This window comes from Brachycentrus maculatus, unplaced genomic scaffold (assembly GCF_059751285.1).
Source record: "Brachycentrus maculatus isolate JH-2025_06_01 unplaced genomic scaffold, ASM5975128v1 h1tg000438l, whole genome shotgun sequence".
NCBI lineage: Eukaryota > Metazoa > Arthropoda > Insecta > Trichoptera > Brachycentridae > Brachycentrus > Brachycentrus maculatus.
The window spans coordinates 180,522-203,399 of record NW_028281186.1 but is presented as its reverse complement, the minus strand read 5'-3'; the positions used below and the strand labels follow the sequence as shown (position 1 = coordinate 203,399).

The 22,878-nt window shown below is 32.9% G+C and overlaps 2 protein-coding genes across 6 annotated transcripts in view; both read right to left on the bottom strand.

The window, feature by feature from the left end:
* The window catches only part of Galphaq (G protein alpha q subunit), a 31,904-nt gene extending 23,784 nt beyond the window's left edge, over window positions 1-8,120 (bottom strand). For all 3 annotated transcript variants that reach the window (XM_088271371.1, XM_088271369.1, XM_088271370.1), the window contains exons 1-3: window positions 8,002-8,120; window positions 7,350-7,548; window positions 4,494-4,678 (exon numbers count right to left, since the gene is read on the bottom strand). In XM_088271371.1, coding sequence (XP_088127497.1) covers window positions 4,494-4,678; window positions 7,350-7,467 — 303 coding nt within the window. In that variant the 5' untranslated portion in view covers window positions 7,468-7,548; window positions 8,002-8,120. The remainder of the gene's footprint in view (window positions 1-4,493; window positions 4,679-7,349; window positions 7,549-8,001) is intronic.
* A 6,359-nt stretch (window positions 8,121-14,479) lies between these two features.
* Amph (amphiphysin) overlaps window positions 14,480-22,878 on the bottom strand; it is a 110,311-nt gene continuing 101,912 nt past the window's right edge. The window contains exons 5-9 of one of the 3 annotated variants that reach the window (XM_088271356.1): window positions 22,230-22,400; window positions 20,328-20,520; window positions 18,832-19,065; window positions 16,699-16,841; window positions 14,480-16,176 (exon numbers count right to left, since the gene is read on the bottom strand). In XM_088271356.1, coding sequence (XP_088127482.1) covers window positions 16,096-16,176; window positions 16,699-16,841; window positions 18,832-19,065; window positions 20,328-20,520; window positions 22,230-22,400 — 822 coding nt within the window. In that variant the 3' untranslated portion in view covers window positions 14,480-16,095. Of the gene's footprint in view, window positions 16,177-16,698; window positions 16,852-18,831; window positions 19,066-20,327; window positions 20,521-22,229; window positions 22,401-22,878 lie in introns of all 3 variants that reach the window. The other 2 variants (XM_088271355.1, XM_088271357.1) reach the window with 2 other exon arrangements.

Sequence of the window (22,878 nt, the reverse complement as noted above, 5' to 3'; positions counted from 1 at the left end):
AATTGAAGAAATTTTGTTTACTTAAAAAATCATGTCACTCAAACTACACAAAGAACAAATAGGTAATTATTGTCGTAAAAAATATCAGTAGTCGAGCAAAACACCATTTCATGAAACGCAGTAGTGGTATAAAAACTACTAGCAGATTCAAAAATGCTAACCGAAACTGTTTGCAGGTTTTAAAAATCGTCTAGTGAAAAAATTGTCTTCAAACAGTTTGAAACGTAACCCAATGAACTTGGATGTTTGTAAATGTACCCAGTTACAAGTCAAAGATTGGTCAATCCACGTACAAATATGATTTTTGTTTTCAACAATGACTTATGTCAACTAGACCTAACCTATTTTATCATTTTTAATAATAAGTTATAATGTTGTCTAATAAGTTCAACTCTAGTTAAAGGTATGATTACTAGGTAACTTTAATTTATTGGTTATTTGATTGGAATGGTATGTGTTATTTTTCCTCGATTTACATATTTTTGGTCTGCCTCTGCAGTGTAATGGTCAGCACGCTCGGCTACCGTACTGGAGGTCCCGGGTTCGATTCTCAGGGGGAGTCAATTAAATATAAGTAATTTTTTACTCTAATATTTATTCAATATTACCCTGGACTGGTACCTGAAGCGGAGGGCTGATCACCTTTCCTTCATGTGTTAATGATCAAGATGACACTGCGTTTATAGGATGCAGTGCCCTATGCACCACCGGGTGAGGATAAGGGTTTGAAGAAGATTTTTATTTTTGGTTTAAATTTTTGATGCCAGATTGTAAAATGTATTAGAAGTTAAGAATATACAATACACAAATAAATTTGTATCCCGATTGGCACGATTCATTATAATGATTGAATAAAAAAACTAAATTTAGTAAGGACTTATTTTAAAGAAGTCACTACTTTATTCATTGTTGTTTTTTTATTTGTTTGCCCATGTCTAGCTGTAATAGGTAGAATTATTATATGTGTACATATATACTTAAGGAGTATTAAAACATTTAATCCACTTATGGCTTCTCTGTCCCAATGCCCTACTTGTACATAGCCAGGGAATATAATGTTACATATTACTGTACAATGCCCATACCAATGTTACGCTTCAATATCTACATTATCATTTAGTTTTACAAATAATAATTTGGCTTGATTGACATAACCCTAAAAAGTCAGTTTACTACCATCAAGAGAATAGTTTCGTAATAATAGTTTATACGCAACATGAATTCCTCCAACCGTACAAAACCAGAATTATACTGACCAAAAATATGTAATAAATTTTTATACGCACTTTACAAATTAAATTTGCAATGAAATGGATATTACACAAATAAAACATTTCTAGAGGCAAACTGACAAATTTTGAATGATCATTCAGTTGTTATAATATGTGCATATATTTAACACTAAAGGGACACCTTAATTTTGATTTACTTGCAAAAATACAATCGCCTAACATTTTGACAAAAAAATAGTATTAAGGCATTATAAAAGGAAAAAAAAACTCTTTCCATGGAGCAGTATGTGTATTTTACCTTTTGGATTAATAATTTTCGGAATATTAAATAATATTGGGAAATCATTTAAAAATTTAAGTAATCCGTGAATAATTATAGGAGAATTAAGATATTGAACAAACATTTATTTATATACAATAGGTATATATTTTCATACATAATTTTTATAAATCACAATTGCACATTTACTGAAAATGAATCAGAGTTTATAAAACTTAGAACTCCTTTTATCATAATTTTTAAAATTACATTATATTTTATCGTATGCGAGAGTAATGAGCACTGTTACAAGCATACGGAGCGTATATGTACATAGAAGTAACACAAATAAAAATGTAATTTCTTCCATGTTTGGAAAGTAAAAAAGCTATAGTTATCATTGGAAAAGCCGCATCATACTGTCCGATGGTGAGCTTATGCGTACAAGATAAGGTGATTTAAATAACAATTCCAACATTACGTGCGATGATAGGTCATATTTTATATTTAGATATACCGCTATTGGTTTTGTTCCATCGGGTATCTTTTAAGACCGGAAATCTATTATTACTAAGTAAATATATACGGGAGTAACAAAGATGTTTGAGAATATCTAAATTTGGAACTCCTCGTTTGGGGGATATATTTGAAAAACTTATAAGAGGATGATATGAATTGAGCAAGGAAAATCGGGTTCAAAGTGAATACTTTTAAGACAAATAAATCTTAACTAACTAACCATCACGCCGCTTCTCCGCAGGGGTAGGCAGAGAGAATAGAACGCCACACCACTCTGTATTTGCAAACATTCTTCGCCTCTTCCACGTTCACGCATCTCCTCATACATACCCGCCGATTGTTTCGACTCCTAACCTGACCACTTTCAAGTATTTGGCATACCTGATCGTGCCGAGTTTTTCTCGGTATTCCTCTGCTCCTCTTTTCAATTACATTCGCCTCATAAACTTGTCTTACCGTTCTTTCCTCACTCATTCGTTCCACATGTCCAAACCATCTCAACACACCTTTCTTAATTTTATCGATTATCAAATAAATCTTTTAAGAAGGTAACTAAAACTCGTATCAACTAGCGGATAGAAAGGGTACAAAAAAATGCACAACCAGAACGAAAAGTTAGATCGGGTATATAAAAAAAAAGTTTGAAAGCGAGTGAGAGTTTCTCGGAGTGTGAATGTTACGCAAATGGAGAAACAATCAAATTGTTATTCACTAAAAATAATCTGAGGCAATGTCCTGCCAGTCTCAATGATGATTTTGAGTTATATTTACGAGAATACCGCTTCAAGAGTTATGAAATTGCAATTGAAAGAAGATGGAAAGTTAAATTTACCACTGAAAATTAGCGACATGCATGAATTTGTTAGGAAATAACCCATGTCATACAAAGTGTTGACAAAGAGCGGGTTCTGCGCCGAGGATAATGTGATGCCTTTACAAATTAAAATCCGGCACTAGAGTTTTCTGTTAACAGTAGAGTTTTCGACTGGATACCAGGAGCAAGTGGTGGAAATTTTGACTGGATGATATTAAGAATTTTGCTCTGAGCTGATATAATATTAGAAATAAGGGGAAGACTGTGGTCAATGCTGTAATAAAGATTGATTTATTTATAATTAAAGTATTATCAAATTTCCGCCTTCGTGGTGTAATGGTCAGCGTGTTTAGCTACCGTGCTAGAGGTCCCAGGTTCGATTTCAATGGGGGTGAGTAATATTAAATAAATATTATAGTGATTTAACACTATAATATTTATTTAATATTACTCTGGACTGGTCCCTGAAGTGTAGGAGTATAACGTTGCCTTCATACAGTTAACAAACAAGATAACATTGCATCAATACAATGCAGTGCCCTATGCACCATTGGGTGCGGATAAGGGTTAGAATACTGAATTATCAAAACGTGACTCTGTATAGAAATTATATAGTCGGAATATATACAGTAATGATATGAATAACGACGACCAATCCATACAGTAAAATCTCATATTTATGTTCTGTATTTCTATTCCGTTTTACTATTTCATTTCCCCTTATTTTAGGCCGCTCATGATTATCAAATGTACAAATCCATCCCATTTTTTTTCTTACTTTTCTATACTTTCCCTGATTTTAAACTATTCTTTGTCGGTTGATTGCAAAGTGCTAAAATTAATGCTTCAAGATATCTAATAAGATAAGATATCTAGTTTTGCGATTTTTTACGTAACATAAACTTTATGCATTCCAATTAGAAATAATCAACCTATACAATACAATACATATTAATAATTTCCTAGACGAATTACAAAATTTTGTAGGCAAGTTCCAACTAAAAATTTTTATGTACATATCATATTTATCGCATCATTTATCACCCATGTCGTATTTGATTGAATGTCATAAACAAATTTCTTTTGTATAGTTTTACCGGTAAGTGTGTCGCCTAGTTTCAAAATCCGCCAGATCCATGTAAGTCAATTTTACAAAAAATACAAAATTCCCCAGGTAACATTTATGTTTCAAAGACTTGTCTATCTTAAGATAAAATATTAGGAAATAGAGAATTTTTATTTTTCTTCAGTATTTAAAAAAAAACATGTTATAAACCGATAATGACGGCATCTCAATTTTTGACCAATCCCGCTCTTTGATTGGGCGATATATATGGGTCAGAAGGCAAGTTTCATGAATATAGCGGAATTTGAAATACAACACTGTTTTTAAGTATTTTTTAGCAGGGTTTTCAAGTATATAAATATTTTAAACAATAAAACCCACAATTGGCATTCCGATAGAGTATTTATTTTAAAATCTTATAAAATTAGATCTGGCGGATTTTGAAAGTAGGCGACACAAGTATTGTAAAATGTGGCCTCGGCACGGGATACCTCAGTAAGGGAACATTATTGTGATTTGTAACTATGTATTTGATAAAATATAAATAAATATCACTTTGAGGGGTGAATAAAATTGTAATGTTTATTAAAAAAAGTGACTTACAATATTGGCAGAGTTTCCGTATTGTATTTTGAGCAGATCCATGGCGCGGATCATACTCTGCATGGCCATGAAGATATTCTGGTAGACGAGTTTGATGAAACCCCGCTTGTCGTCATCGCTGTAACCCGAGCCGTGGATGATGCGCATCTGCTTGATGAAGGTCGACTTGCCGGATTCTCCAGTCCCTGGAATCCATTTCAGCCGATTATATTTATCATCCTATTGGTAGAGATTGTCCGCCTCCGTAGTGTAATGGTCAGCACGCTCAACTATCGTTCTGGAGGTCCCGGGTTCGATTCCCAGGGGGGATAAAATAAATATAAGTGATTTTTTCACTCTAATATTTATTCAATATTACCCTGGACGGGTACCTAAAGCGGAGGGCTGATCACCTTTCCTTTGTGTGTTAACGATCAAGATAACACTGTGTTTGTTTGTATAATGCAGTGCCCTATGCACCATTGGGGTGCGGATAAGGGATTGAAAAAAAAATTGGTAGAGGGAGACTAGAGTTCTGTGGCTGATTGGAGCCAATGTGCTTTAAATTCTCCATTTACACGGTACATTTTTTTAAAAGTACATTTATATAGTGCATCTCCGATTTGTATTAACCCTTAAATGCATGATTTTTTGTAATTTTTCTAAATTAAATAAATCTCTGACAACAATAACTAAATGTCAAGAAAGTACTCACAGCACCATCTAGTTATAAAAGGCTGACTTAATTCTTACACCCAGGTGTGTGATGAATATGCAACAGTGTGAATTATAACAATTCCAGGCGACTAAAGGATGTTTCGACTGATGTGAAATTGTTGTTGCAGAATTGCAACGGTATGCAATTAAGGGTTAATTTACTGCTGTCGAATTCCCTAAACGATACGATTCTTCTAACACCTTTTTAACAGCTCCCACTCCGTGTATAAAATAATTAATACATATAAAATATTGATACATATAAAAAAATGTTAAGACTACTTGTCCATTTCCAGGTATTATGTGTACCTGAATGCGCTGTGTCTTTGTTGGCATTCTTATGCATCCATTTATAACAACATTTACATACTGAATACGTTTTACCATTCTTCCATCATTCATTTGTTGAACGTGACTAGACCATCTCGACATATCGTATGTTACTTTTGATGAAGATTACATGGCCCGATATTGTTCCAGATATTTACATATATTATACATATTATCAATAATAAATATCAAATTTATAGTTCATATCAATAAAGGAAGTGGCAATTAGTAGTATTAGGTAGAATTCTACATAAAAATATCATTGATTTCTCATTTTCTTGGGCATTTTTATAATGTCATATTCAATATAATACGATATTTCAAAAAAGAAAGAAAAAAACTTTTCTTTGCATTTTATACATCACATTGCCTGAATAATTGTGTAAACTATCCGATACACTATGTATCACCCAATCAAAATATTTTGGAAGAACAAACCTCAAATAAAATAACACAATTTACGTTAAAATATAATGCATGTAAATTTATTGTTCCTATTGTACATATTGTAATTTAACTTTTGGTTTATTTTAAAACCGTTCTCCGTAAAACACAAATAGATATTGCGATGGATTCTCCAACAGCAAAAATGTCGCAAGAAGTTTTGTGTCTATTGATGTTTCAATTTCAAGAATTTCAGATTATAGATAATGTACATATTTTGAGATGGATAACTTTAAAATAAATAATTTGAAACATTCATAAAATGTTATTCGAATAGTGCATCTAGTAAATTTGTTTTTACCTATACAGCTTTGAAATTTCGATCAATTTGGGTTCCATTTAGGGGGGTTTTAAATATATATTAGTGTTTATTTACTGATACCTGAAGTGCAGGACTAATCACCTTGCCTCCGTGTAATTAATTAACAATTAATATGTGTGTAACATTAATAATGCTATAGTGACCATGCATTATTGGATGTGGATAAGATTTAGAAAAGGATTGATTACAGTAACATTTTTCTTATTAAATTCAATATTTTTAAATAATTAAAAAATAATAAAAAATGGAGGGAAATTAATAAAAAATATTCATCACACATCCCGCGCGTAATAATTTTATTTGATTAGGGTTTAAGTCAGATTAAATTTGCCAAATTTCTTTACAATGCTTTTCATTGATAATATTGTAATTAGCATTATATTTACAGAGAAAATGATACTAGGATCATTCAACAAACAAATGTTAGATATAACTTCTAGTTACTAATTTTAATGTGAATCAATCATTGAAAATCACAAGTTTGTGTTGAGATATTGAGTTAATTTGCAGTCCAATTAATTTAAGGATGGTAATTCATTAGAAAATATGCTACTTTAGTAATCGAGAATTGGGAATTAAAGTGTACGGAAATGCACGAAGCCATTTGTAATAAATACAAAATATTAAGGATTGTAATAAATACAAATATTAAGAAATGGTCAATTTGACTGTTTTCAGAGCAATATAAGACAGCAAATAGCAGAAAACAGATAATGGTGATTATAATCCACCGGTTGATTGCAAGTCAATCCGTATGAACTCATTTATTGTCTACCTGTAGCTGGAAATGGCACCAATAATCCGCGGCTATGTGTGAATCTGTGTAAGCCACAATAGGGGATATCGCATTTCCTACCGGTAGTTAGGAACAGTCCGGCAGTCAGTGGTCACGGAGTATCTACATCTACAGTCATCTCGATGTTAATATTGAATCGGGAATTAGAGAACTAAAGATACTCGAAACAGTCACCCTTATCTTGTGCGGGTGATTCGCTCGTTTGATAAGAAATGGAGTTATTTTTACATGGAGATTAGCTCGAGCAGCGACAGAATGGAACACTCACCCAACAGCAGGAGCTTGAGTTCCCTCCGGGCATCGCGCTTGTCCCTCCGAAGCTGCCTGTCGATCTCCTGGTTGATCCTCTTTTGTTCCTTGGCCTCCTCGGACATGCAGCACTCCATGGTTCGTCACTCCGGAGGGTGGCGACCCTTCACTATCTGCTCGGAGCCGTTTCCGGGCCTCTCAACCAACGCGCACCACTCCTATAACAGACATCCCTCTTTCGCTATATTTCGGTAAAATAGCACAATTCGACGACAAGTTTCAGCACGCGCACCATCGACACTCACTCGCGACCGCGAAGTAACGCCGACAACTCGAAAATAACGAAAACCGACAACCCTCTCACTGGGTGTGGTGAGTATATAGGTATAGGTACCCTGTCAACTGCCGATATAAACACCCGGAAATCCCTTTATATACCGGCTCGGAACGTTGCGTCACGGCCTTATAATCTTGTTAAAATAAACAGATTCGAGAAACCCATCGATTTGCGATGCACGTGCTTATTAATAAGATTAAAAGTGCGAACAAATAGTCGATTGACGGGGGCCTGCCGATGACTGGAACGGCCTATGTGTAGGTTACAACTCGATTTCTGCGGTCAAATACGCGCACGTCGGCCGAAATGGCGCGCTGAACGATAAAATACGTACCCAAATGAACATCCATAGGGCACACCGATGCGTTCCACGTCAGAATATTGCACAAAACTCGAACTTATACACTTCTGACTATACGGCAGCCGCCTCTTCTCAATATGGCGCTCGAAGATGTTGAATGGTCCAGCGCGCGTGCGCCGACAGGAAGTCGCAAAAAACAACCACACGCGAGCGAGATTTTGCGCACTCCAAAGGGAAAAGAGCGGCGATTCACTTCTTAATTTGAATTCATTCTGTTTCTCAGTGAAATGAATATCATTTATTCTTCGCGTCGAGACGACTGCCGATACTCAAAACACGAAACCAGTTTCGCTTATTGGCCCATTATAGGCCGTTTGACAGATGATTTACATTATTCAAAACTGTAATGTTGGCTAACTCGGTTCACATTATCGCTGAAAGTAGGTAGGTAGTAGGTAGCCATTCAATATCTGGAAAATGGACTCTGAAAATAATATGAAACTGCATTATGTATATTTTTAACGTTAATCATAAATTTCAATTTATTTCAGTGTCATTGGAATCATAACGTGCCAATTAAAAATAAAATCCTATTGTATTAATTTAATTTTAACAAAATATAGGGTGCGTTGGGGTAAGTTCGGATTTGGGGAAACATTTGCACCGTGTTGTGCACAAACTATGTGTTGACACCGCATCAATCTGGTGTGTTTCCTATGCCCCATTGGGTGCAATTATGGATCGGGAAAAAATGAAATTCCTGCATCAGTAACACGCCTAATTTAACGTAATTTGAGAGATAGTGAGATATTGCACATAAAAATAATATACTTTTAAAAATCAAACACAAAATTTGTGGAACTGCTTTTATTTGGTAATATTTTTGCAATCAATTTCATAAATATTAAAAACGCAATGGGAATTGTGAATTTTTTCGGAACTTATTTTGGTGGGAGAACCTGAGATTAATGAAAAAACTAGATCTTAAGGCCCTACATACGTTGAATAGCAACTTTATTTTCCTTAAACCCAGGTAATACTTGACGTAATAGATTTTTTTTCACCGTTTTTGTATTGAAAAAAATAATTTTGTCTTTGAAATAAATATATGGTTATGGAGGAGTTCAAAAAATATTAAAAAATATTTTTTATGTATTTTCCAAAAAAAATTCCAATTTATATATTTTTACGGATATATGAATCCTTTATCGTGCTTATAGACGGCAGTGGAAATTATTACTTTTTAATTTTATTACTAGAACATTTTAATTTTCAATATCTTTTACATATTCATTAGCAAATAAATAATAAATAAAACCCCTATCCGCACCCCAATGGTGCATAGGGCACTGCGTCATATAAACGCAGTGTTATCTTGATCGTTTACACATGAAGGAAAGGTGATCAGCCCTCCGCTTCAGGTACCAGTCCAGGGTAATATTGAATAAATATGACAGTGAAAAAATCACTTATATTTATTTTACCCCCCTTGGGAATCGAACCCGGGACCTCCAGAACGGTAGCCAAGCGTGCTGACCATTACACTACGGAGGCGGACAAAAAAAGCAATGGTAAAAAAATGCTATGAATTTCATGTGAAATAAATTAATATTTGATTTACGACTTACGACTTAAATACTTTGACTAAAATTTAATATTTAGTATGGGAAAATATTCATTTACTGAGTATGTGCCTTATATCGGGCCCAAGATTAACTGATGTTTTGATCAACAAAATAGATAAAAATCTACAAAATATCTATAATTATTCACTTGGATATGATGCATGCAAATGCACTATGAAAATCAACTTTATTCAATTTTATTTTCATTGGAAAATTTGATGTGCGTGGTAAAGGGATTTTTTTTAAGATTTTTTTTTTTGGTAAATTTTAACATTTATTTATTATTAACGATAAAAGGATTTATTGTAACTGCTGACAGTTGGTAGAATTCCATATTGAATTGTTGGGTAATATATCCAAAATAAAACAAGGTTTTTGTTGGATTGAATTCTACATTTATTTATGTATATCTTAATACGTGACACTGAGTGTTTGATAATGTCCTAAGAAGACAAAACGCGTCACGTATTAAGATATACATAAATAAATGTAGAATTTAATCCAACAAAAACCTTGTTTTATTTTGGATATATTACCCAACAATTCGATAAATGGATTGATTTTTTACAATTAAAATTGTTTTGTTACATTATATGCAATTGCAGCAAGCCAGATGTATATGGTAAGTACTCGATGATACGTTATTCCAAATATTATAAACAAACAAAAAGTAATAAATGTAAAGATTATTTCCAAATTTTCTTAAAAGGAGATAAAACGCTTGTTACTAGTGAACGATAAATGGCAAAATGGATAATCGATAATAGGACCTTTTTCTGTAACACACATTTTCCACAAATTTTTTGATTACTTTTGCAATAAGGTCATTAAAATTATTTCAGCTAAAATAAGGAAAAAAAGTCATGTTTACAACATTTTTGGGTGTCCAAATCCTTGTTCACAAATCTCCAGTTTCTCCACTTTTATTTTTACGAGTTATTTTTACATTTCTACATCTCAACGTAGACGCAGAAGAATTTGGAAGTCTGGGTATTTACTGGGCTTATGATCTGTCACAGGCTGGTTTAGTAATCACTTTACACATGTGTAACATTCACCATTCTACCCATGATTGACAACCACACTACTGTAGTTTTTGGAATTCCTACATATATTATAAATCGTATGACGCTTTACATGTTCTTCACTGAGTTCTTTACTTGGTTTGAGAAAGGTTTTGTTTAGCAGAGACTCTTCTAACCAGATTATTTTACATACTGGAAAACGCCTGAAAACATGACTTAATTTTTTTAGAGGCATTATAAAAAGTACCCGGTATTCAGCGGGTAAATTTGATGATGTTACCTTTTAACTTTTATGGACATTTTCTACATTTTTCAATGACCCCCGAGGCCTCAATTTTGGGGGATTATCTGAAGATAGGAGAATAAAGACGGGAAATTATATGGGATGAATTTATCATTATAATGAGACCAATTGAAAACAAAAACAAAAATAGATCATATTTTGTAATTGGCGGGAATTAACCCCTGAAGCCCAGCACTCAACACTCCATGGTGGCTGTCAAAGGTCACCATTGCGATTGTTTTTAGATTTATAACTTTTGCCTGAACAGAGACAATTTATAGTTTATATAATTTATACTTACTATATTATGATTTAGATTCAGATTTTAGAGGTGTCGGGTTGTGGTCCTGTGGTTAGTGTCGCGGACTCTTAAGTGAGAATTTCTCGGTTTGAACCCACTCTACCACAATTTGATACTTATTTCTAATAATGAGCCGCTTAGGCTCACAGAAATAGTATAAAATTGAATTATTTGTGTAAAAAATAAAAACACAAATATATTTTTTAAATTGTCCGCCTCTGTGGTTTAATGCTCAGCACGGTCGGTTACCGTACTGGAGATCCTGAGTTCGATTACCAAGGGGGGTCAAATAAATACAATTGATTTTTTTCACTCAAATATTTATTCAATATAACCCTGGACTAGTTAGTACCTGATGCGGAGGGTTGATCACCTTTCCTTCGTGTGTTAACACAAAGGAAAGGTAACAAGATAACACTGGGTCAATATGATGCAGTGCCTTATGCACTATTGGGAGGGGATAAGGGTTAGAAAAAGTATTATGATAAGATTAGGAATAAGGGTGGTTTATGCACTGTAATATTTAGGTATTATGTTATACATACTGGTACCTAGAATGGAGTACTGATTACCATGTCGGTATGTACATTAAAAAGGTACATTTTTTTAAGTGTTCTGTTTTTTTTTCATATAACTTTGAAAACGAAAATAATAGATTTATTAAGGTAGTTGGTTAAGGTCATACTCGCAACAGTAAAATTCAGTCAGCTTTCGGCAATGCATAGAGCTGGTTGTCAGATCACGCCCATTTTTTTTTAGAGTACACATTGGTTTTTTGTTTGCTTTTTAGAAAATGTATTGAAAAAAATACTTTTATGTTTTTTTAACTCCTAACCTTTCAATAACTCTTTTCTTTTCAAAACCACCAACCTTCAAAAACTGTGTTAAAAAAATAAAGAATTACGGTTGATATTTATCGAATATATCCTTATTTTTGTATAGGTAAACAAATAATAATAAGTTTTTGCACAAATATAAAAAAATATTTTATTGGCCCTCGTATTATAAGTGAATTATGTTAAAATGGCTTTCTAAAGTGACCCGCTCAAAACGATGGGATCAAAACTATGTTAAATTTGCATGTTTATGAACACCTACGTATCTGGTTGATCCGTGACATTGATTATAGTTTTCAGGGCAATGTCTCTGGAATTATGTCGAAGGATAAAAATGCTAAAAACCTTGCCGCGTTGTTGTCAGGTATCCGTTATGAAGCCATATATGTATACATCTATATCATTTACATCGTGTAGCATAGTTTACACAGGAAAATGGAATATAAATCAGAGTGTAACATGGTTTCAATTCTAATGTAGATTGATGTCATTTGAAAAACCATCAAAACAAAAACACATACACTCAGACCTCACTTTGTGTCCTTTCACTTTGTGTTTTCTCGAAGTTGCATCCTTACTAAATTATCGTTACTCATTTTCGCTATCTTTGATGTTTATATGATTTCCAATGGAAAATAGCAATTCACTTTGCATTGTTTCAATTTGCGTAGCGATATTTTGGAACGTATCTACGACGTAAAGTGAGGTCTTAGTGTAATCATCAAATCTAACTCATAAATATATAAATAAAGTATAATTTATATTTGAAACACTAACTTTGTGAGTTTCCATTTTATAAATAAAATGTAACTTTGTTTTAAAAGCACTATCAATTTATTGTGATTTTAAAACAAAGTTACATTTTAATTATAATATAAATAAAGGTTATATAATTTTTAGACGCCTTTGGACTATTCGAGATTTCTATTTGCTACAGTGGTGTTTTGGTTGTTGACCTTGATTACCATGCCGGGGGCCCGAGATCGATACTCAGATGGTTAAAAATAAATATAAGATAAAAGAAATATAAGTTATTTATATATTGTAGTGCTCCTCATCACCAGTATCAAATTTGTTTCTCTGCTGATAAAATGTACCTATTTAAAAAAGTGCTCTGCAGATGGCACACATATCCCATATCCTTAGATACAAATGTGATAGGTGCGATCACCCAATAATCCATGCCTGGGTCTCGGCGACATATTTTTTTACTACGGATATTTCCTTTGGCTGAAAAATGAGTGATGTGTGGCGACCTTTTTTTGTCATATTTTTTCGGATAGATTACAAAAGGAAAAATTGTTCCATGACAACTAGGGCGGAAAACGATCATTTTCGTGCCAAAAAAAAAATATTAACGGCAATACTTACGGGGCGTGTTCAATATTTCCAATGATCGAATATTCGGCACTTGTTACTTCTACCAATCGATTTATTTAAACTCTAAAAAAATACGCAATCTCTTTGCATTAACCAGCAATCTTCCTTTCTACCTTCAAGAAATGTCTGAAATATTGCACTCTATTCTTGGAACCCTGACTGTCCATCATATCATCCCTTCCTTAGATCCTTTCCCTCTACCCCCTCAATTCCTTACTTGATCCTACATTCTAATAAACTAATTCACAGGTGCATAAATATAATGGAAGGGACTGGCCGGAACCATTTCGTCGTAACGTAACACATTAAGATGCGAGCATTCGTATGGTCAGTACAACGAGCCGAGTGCTCCATCCATAGTTTTAAATGCTCGCTGATGCTCACTGCGAGCGATGTTACGACGAAATGCTCCGGTCAATCCCTACCATAAAATATTATAATTTTGATCATTCACACTGCAACTCATAATTTATGTTTTTCTTCTTCTTAATTTTCACTTATATGCAAGCAGTATCTGCCCACATATTTCAAACGGCTGTATAAGTTATCAATCTCGGTTAGTATCACTTGTTTGTTTTTGATAAGTTGTATATTAGTACTCAATAGCTAGCTTTTACTTTCACATTCACCCAATTTTACATTCACCCAATTGGGGACCATCCCAATCTACCAACATATTTGAACTTTTCCTCGGTTTATATATTTTTCCTGCTTAAGTTTTTGATGTCAAATTTCCAAATACATCAGGAGCTAAAACACAGTACGCAAAGGACTTTGTGCCCTGATTAGCATTGAGCAATTAAAAAAAAACATATTAGGTAAAGGCTTCTTGTGAAGAAGCCATAACTTTCTAGATTAGATTTAGTTTTTGGATTCAATAGTTTAGTAGTTCCCGCTGATAGTGAAAGGGACTCTGAAAGCGTTAGCAATAATAAATATAAATAAGTGATGAAACATTACAACTCGGTGTTCAGGGTGCAGAGGGAATGGTATTGGATGAAGGGAAAATAAAAGTTGCAGAGGGAATGATATTGGATGAAGGGAAAATAAAAGTTGGAGAATTTTGAATAACAATTTTTATTCATAGTAAAAACTGTACAATCATGACAGACTTATGTAATATGGACCACTCGCAAATGGCACAATAATTATCTCATTTTGGACATTTACAAACATTTTAAGAAACAATGTAGAATACAAAATGTTGACATACAAAACTGATACATAATAATAATTACTTTATAAGATTCAAAATGTTAGCAGCGTTAACGCTCGATACACGTAAAAGTTTATTAAATATTATACATTTTTCTTACAATGAAAGCTATGCAAAAGAAAATAATGGTCTATAATTTAACCAAATTAAAGAGAATTTTCATAAACATATCTCCAATCTCGTTGATCGCTCGGTTAATACACTTACCTGACATTATTGTCGCCCACATACACGCAAGTTTAATATCGTAATGTAAATAAATTAATAATTTGACCATTTTCATTTGTTCGGAAGTGGTCCCTAACCTACAATACTCGTTCATTTAAACTTCCATCATACTGAGTAACAGCAGTAGATACATTATTTGTCGGAGATTCATTCCATTATCTGAAAAATACTTACTTTTTCATTATTTTTTTTAATCCCTTAACATTACTGTGGCAGATTGAATGAAACGATAAAATAAATCTCGCGTAACATAACTTGTCAATAAGGATTAAAACACAATAACATGATAATAAATTACTCCAAATTAGTCCATTAATAACTTAAATAAAAGGTAAAAGCAAAGAATAAACATACAACTTACATATAGATGCGGATCTCTAAATTAAAGAAAGAAAATGCAATGCTGCGAAGCACCAAATATGAGAAAATAAGTTGGAAAAACATATTATTCATATCTCCATCTCACAATACTATCCGTTAAAGATATGTTTCCGATTGTAAGATATAATATAAGGCCACTTTTAATATTTTAAAATATGATTCTTAAATATTAAATATGTGTTTACAAAATGCAGAAATAAAAGACAATGTTGTCACTTCACTTGGAAAGGTTTCGGTTTGAGATTTCTCCATCTCAAACCTTTTTTTCATTAAAAGGGTCGCTATTTTAAAATGGAAGACAATTTTAAGGTGAAATTATTGGGGAATATCCAAGTTGATTAATTATATTACAAAATACTTGTCGACAATAATTTAAATCTTAAATAAAATATATTTTGGACATGAGGGATTCATAATACGAAAATTGAAGATATCCCTGAAGATTTTGAAGGATTTTAATGTGATCATAGTTGATCACGTAAAGAAAATTAAAAAGATCTTTGTTACCCATAGCCATTAAATATTATCATATTTATGTACAGAGATATTAAATAGAATTTATACAAAAAATATACTTTTGACACATTTTTCAGACGTATATTTTTAAAATATGTAATACATTAAGTTCGAGTTAGAAATTTTAGTAAAAAATACAAGATAAGATTTTCCTTGCATACACTTGCAAATGCTTAAAATTCCAGACAATTTGGGCCGTTAAAATGGATTAAAAGTACGGGGAATAATTTTGATCGCGGTTGAACCGTTTCAGAGTCTCCGGAGAATAGTGGATAATGGACACGATGGTTTGAGAATAACAAGTGCAATTTAGTGAAGCGTTATTACATCAACACATCACATCGGACGGGTAAAGTTGGCGGGGAACATTCCCTTTTCATTGGTGCCTTCCTTGATTCCCATTAACCAACCTTCCTCCTGCAATAATAAAATAACAATCAATTAACAATCCCTTTCAGTAAACACATTAATATGATTGCCATACATGTTTCATTTCGTGTCTTTTCAGTCAAAAGTCATAATCAAAAATAATGGTGGGGCTCAACTCATAATATTAAAGCAAAAACTATAGACTCGGCCCATAACATTAAAGCAAAAACTAAAGACTTGGCCTATAGCATCAAAGCAAAAACTATAGACTCGGCCTATAATATCAAAGCAAAAACTGTGAACTCGCCTATAGCGTGAAAGCAAAAACGATAGACTAGGCCCATAACATTAAAGTAAAAACTATTGGACTTGGCCTTTAGCATTAAAGCTAAAAACTAACAAAGGAGCTGTTTGAACAAACATAATTTGCGCAGCAAAATTTTCAGAAATGTAACATTTACATAACCATGTCAGTCCACGCACACTTTCATTATTGCGTAAACCAGTTGCAAACCATTGGAGCCGGGATAGTAATGTATCAATTTGATATTTAGAAATAAGTTCAGTGACCTGTTCTTCGGGATCCTCATATTCCACGACCCGGATGGTGTCTCCAACCTCGAAGGAGAGCTCGTCAGCATCCTCCCGCGTGTAGCGGTACGTGGCGCGCACGCGGTACAGCACCCCCGGCGGCAGGTTGGTCAGCGTGGCTCCTGGGTCAACAAAACAATCACTCATTCAATACAGCATTGTTCAATGGGCCCGCTACATTCTTACAAACCAGATATAGAGTGGAGTATCACAATATTGAACCACTTTTTTGTAATATATACGGTAAATAATAATAATAGTAATAATAATAATTTGGATAATTTGTATAGTGCCATTTTCGTAAAATACTACGTCAAGGGCTCGTTAATTTGCAAAATTTTGGCTCCGACAATTTAGTGATATGAAAATTTAATAATAAATCCCTTAACGCACCCCAATGGTGCATAGGGCACTGCTTCATATAAACGCAGTGTTATCTCGATCGTTTACACATGAAGGAAAGGTGATCAGCCCTCCACTTCGGGTACCAGTCCAGTGTAATATTGAATAAATATTAGAGTAAAAAAATCACTTATATTTATTAAACCCCCCTGGGAATCGAACCCGGGACCTCCAGAACGGTAGCCGAGCATGCTGACCATTACACTACGGAGGCGGACAAAAATTTAAGATCACCCAAAATTGTTAATAAAATATTTTTCTATGCAAAATCTCAGAATGTGAATTACTTCTGAAACATTTTTGATCAGTTTATAGAAAATGTAAGAGAATTTAAAATTATTATTAGGATTTCGCTAATTTTAAACACGTTTATAGTGTTAGTCTCTTTAATTTCGAATCATAGAACTTTGACTATATAGATCGTTATATAGGATTTTTACTGTATCTTAATACGAATCATTCTAATTTATATTAAAGTATACATAGATAAGTAAGACATAGATGAGATTTTTTATCATTATTACGTTTTGATATAAACAAATAATGTCTAATGCATTTATTTTATTTTTTTCTGAATATGTTTTTTAAAATTTAAACAAATTATTTATTCTCATATCATTAAACTCATGTTTCAGTTTCCATATGAATCAATAAACTTTATTTTGTCGAAAATAGTAAATTAAATAAACCGAAATCATAAAATAAAGTTAAATAAAAAGAATCAATATTTCACCTGTCAATAAGTGTTACAGATACATAAATATAATATAATTTACATCAAGCATAATTTTGTTTTAAATAAAATTATTTTTATTAATTGTTATTTCATAAATATCTTTATTTGTTAAGCAAATAAGTTATGTTGATTAATAATAATTTTAAAAATAAATATTAAAAAATAATTATCATAACATCAATTAGAATAACAATAAATATTTTTAATGTTGTATCAATAAGCCCGAAGAAACACATGACAAAATCAATTTTTTTGGAAACAAAAGAAAATTTAAAAAAAAGGTGAACACTATTCTATGCGCATTATATTTGTTATATTTACCAATCAATGTATAGTAGGTAAAGAAGAGTGCCATAAGTAATATTTTCAAGTTTTTTCACAGCTGGATAAAAGCATTATCAACTGGCAAATTCATCAGAGTCAAGGGCTTAATTAATATTACCTTTGCTTAAAATAACCAACTGACTGCCAACAGCCAAAAAGGCATTCAAAGTGACAAATCACTATGTTTCGGGGGAACATATGCACACATGGTAGTCATGTATCGCTTGTAAAAGTAATACCAAGACTTCCATCTAGTAATTACAAAAAAAAGTGGCGACATAGCTACAAATATAAGGATAATATTTCTTCGCAATTTTGTGCAAGTGATATTGGATCAAAATATTGTATAAAATCATTCGTAATCACAGTTAATTTTTTTTATAGGTACCGAGTATTACCAAGATCTAGTAATTATAAAAAAAATGTAGTGACATGGTCAAAAATGTAAGAATAATATTTCTTTGCAATTTTTTTTAAGCGATATTGGGTCAAAATATTGTAAAAATAATTCGTAATCATAGTTAACAAATTTTTAAAGGTACTGTTATTTTACTTAGCATGGCTTATAAAAGTTTGGAGATTTATTTACATTTGGGGTGCTGGAAAGGGTATTTTAAGGTATGCATGGATAAATCTTGGTGGATACTTACCAACGGGTATATCGTAAAGTTCCTCTACATTTTTGTTATTATTTTCCTGCGGTTTATGGGTTCCGTTGCCGTTGACGATGGGAGCGGCAGCGCTCGGCGGAGAGGTGACGGGAGATTCCACCTCCGGCGGGATGGATTTGGGTTCCGGGCTCGCGGGGGAATCAGGAGGAGATATTTTCTCGGCCACGGGCGAAGATTTTTCCGGAGTGGAGGGTGAGTTCTCACCCCATGCGGCTGCGGAAAGGGAACAATAAAGCCATTCCACAAACAAAAAGAAAACAACACTCACGACACGCGGGTACGGGTGGTATTACTAGGTTAGAGACACCGCCTAACTTGTCGAGCTCCAGAAATATGGCAGAAAGCATTCCCCCAGAGATTACGACAAACATTTAACAAATTGAAAAGTATATTAGATCAAAGTGAGGAAGAATAACAGAAGCATTCTTTCCAACGGTCAATAAGTTTGGCGGGGATTGAAACTGATCTCTTGTTAATAAAAAGACAAAAGCTGTTTCTAAAAGGTGGAATGTTGACGTTAAAACAAAATTTCTGAGCAAATATGCTGTGTAGTGTTTGTAACTGTTGTCGATATTTCAGCATCTATCATTTGGGCTGGTGCAACATCAGCAAAGAGCGCAAGTAAACTGCGCACAGCGTAACAAGGCTGTGGAAATTTATCAACTTTATAGTATGTTTGTATGTATATTTTGAATTCTCAGGTGTGTATCCTAAATCATCAATAATTAATTAGGATATCCTATATTAAAGTCATATAAAGATTTATGTATTTTATGTTATACTTATTTCATAAATAATTATTTATTTATTTAAAAAATATATATATTCTTCTGACCCATTTCCGTACCCAGTGGTGCAGAGTGCACTGCATCAGATCGATGCAATGTTAGCTCGATCATTAATTTTGTGAAGGTAAGGTAATCAGTGCTGTTCTTTAGGTACTAGTCAAGGGTAGTATCAAATAAATATTAGAGTGAAAAAGCTCTTATTCATATTTCGACCGTCTTATGAAAAGGACCTTACTAGCTCGTTAGCCAAACACGCTAATCACTACACGATGGAGGCGGATTTAAATCATACAGTATTTTTTTAAACATTGAAATAAATAATTTGGATACTATATAAGTTTAATAAAGTAATCACCATCCATTAATAATGTTGATTATTCAATAGCCCATTGTATAATTTACATATGAAAAAAGCGTTTTAATGTATTTGGTAAATGTGTAAATGTGAAATCTTCTAACACCATTAATTTGTTTGGTGGATTATGTATATCAGTTTTTTTTAAATATTCTCATCCAATTGAAATTGTGAAAGTAATGAAATTAAAAAAGAGTTTAATAAAACAAAGGATGCTTTGAAATCCGTTGAATGTAAAAAAAGGAAGCAAATGTTAATTTATATGTTAAATGCAATTTAAAGAGAAAATATTGATTATGTACAAGATTTAGGGTCAATCGAGGGTGGCTTACGTTGTATGGTGTTTGTCGGAGTGGCGTTTCCATTCTGGGAGTTGAGGGTGTTGGACTTGTTGGGTGAAGCGGGTGGAGATATATTGTTGATCTGCTTGGGTAATGTTCCGAGGATTGGTTTCTTGATGGTGTAAGATCCGCGCTGACTGTCGGTGGCCAATTTGTCGACGATCGCTTCCAGTTCCGAATATACCTTAAATCGGAATATCAGAAGTTAAAACATATGTATACAAATAGAAGAGTAATAATTTAACACGTTGACTGCCAACTACGACATAACTCGAAGGCGTTCTTTGCTAAGATGTCGACTGTGAGTTATCTCGTACTGTGTTTACATGCCATATTCGTGCAGCTATGATAAAATTCCTAGTATATCAGTGCTAATATGGATAGATGGAAAGAGAACAAAAAATCAATGCTGGCCAACATGAACAGAATATTGATTAATAAATGAACAGAAAATATATTTTTTTTTCAAAATCAAGTAGTAGAATATTTTTAAAGAATTGGCTTCTTAGACCGAAATTCTGAAAATTGCCGTGGCAGTCAACGTGTTGAGATAGTATTAGATTAAAAACGATTTTTTTTAACATCTCAATAATTTGAATGCAAAAATTATAGACCAATGAATTAAAATTTCCTGATTTAATTACTAACTGACTGCTAGATTTTTTAAAATTTAATCTTAAAATAAATCTACAAAATATAAAATAATTTATTTAAAGTTTCAATACAAAATTATGCAATGCTTTATAAATATGATAAAATAAACAAAAAAAATATTTAGACGGATACTTTTTTTTTAAAATTTCTGTCATTATCATATAGCAAATGAACAAAAATTCATGTTTATTTATACTTTAACATGTAAATAGATAATGGAGCTAAACCAAAAAAGGCCGTTTTGTTAATACCGCGAGGATTTTATAATTTTTCAATGTTGAAACACCAAAGTCGGTGAAATACGCGCGAGCTAAATGGTTGAGCTAATGTAAAATAATTTCAGTCACATACACAGTGCATATGTATATCAAAAGGGAACGCTGAATTGCGATACTAAAGTTAGTATAACTTGCATAATAAGTTGCCTCGTTTGTGAGTAAATATGTCCATGTGGTGTAAATGTATCGTAAATGAGGGAACCTGTGACTTCTCACAATTAAGATAAGCGATAATTTAAAAATCAATGATTTTTTTTCTACATTTAAGAGGTTATTTGTTCTATAATAATATTGATTTATTTTTTTAAAATAAATTTTAGAAAATGTCCTCTTAAAAATTAAAATAAACAAAGTAGAAAATACAATTTTAACACCTTAACAACCGGTCCACCATGACGGCAAAAATCTGATCCAACTGTTAAGGACCTCTTCCGAATTGAATTTATTTTTGAATGAACAAATGTTTTGCATAACTCAATAGATGGCATTGGGATTTAAATATAAATTTACTTTATGACTACTTATAAATCCGCAATAACATGGAATCAGTAATTAACGGTTGAATCTAATCCAGCCATTTAAGTTTTGATAGTGCACTGTAGAAGAACAAATTCATTTGATTCTAGAACGTTATTCGCCGATACTTATTACATATATACTTACGCACATTTAAAAAAAAAAAAAAACTACAACTTTGTTTTTAACTACTTTTTTATTGGTACTTTTCTCTAACTGTTTTTGACAAAAACATTGTCATCTTCAGGGATAAACATGTACATTTTTGACCCTGAATATGACAAAGTTCTTGTCGAAACCAGTTGGAGAAAAGTACCAATAAAAAAATGGTTAAAAACAAAGTTCTAGTTTTATTTTATAATGTTTAAATTCATTTGTATTTATCCATATCTATTCCCTACGTGGAGCTCATGGAGTCTACAAAAATTGAGTAAAATCGCGGTACCTTTCCAGTTTCAGAGTGGAAGAGCTGTTCGGCAGCGAAGAGGGTTTGCAGATTGGTGACCAGAAACAGAACCCGCGAGTCGTACAGAGCCGGGAGCTCGTCGTGAAGCTCCGAGTTGAGGATCTCGTAAGTCCGCTTAGCCTCCTCCAGTTGCTCTCGGCCTCGGGTTATCTGAAAGCATTTATTCGTATATGAATAGTAAATTTTAATTAATATGGTTCCTTGAATATGCAATTATAATATCCAATGAATATGAAAAGATTAAGAAGAATGCTTTAAATGCGAGTGGATAACCAGCCTTTTTTTTTTTACCTAACATCTAAGTGACTCTGAAATCTAGCTACGGCCTATGCAACACCGCTTATCATGACCCTACTCAGGCTTCAACTTTTTATATTATTTTTTGACATCTCATCAAAGTTGAAGAAGAATATGGAAGTCTGGGCATTTACGGGGCTGACGATATTCTTCTTCATCTTTGATGAGATGTCAAAAAATAATATGAAAATAACTCCTGTAATTGGAGATAATTCAGATTTAGTGAACAAGTATTTGGACACACTCAAAATGTTCAACTTTTTATATTTCGTAGCCTATGCCTACTCGTGAATGGATTTACTCCTTATGTATAAAGTTACTATAATTTCAT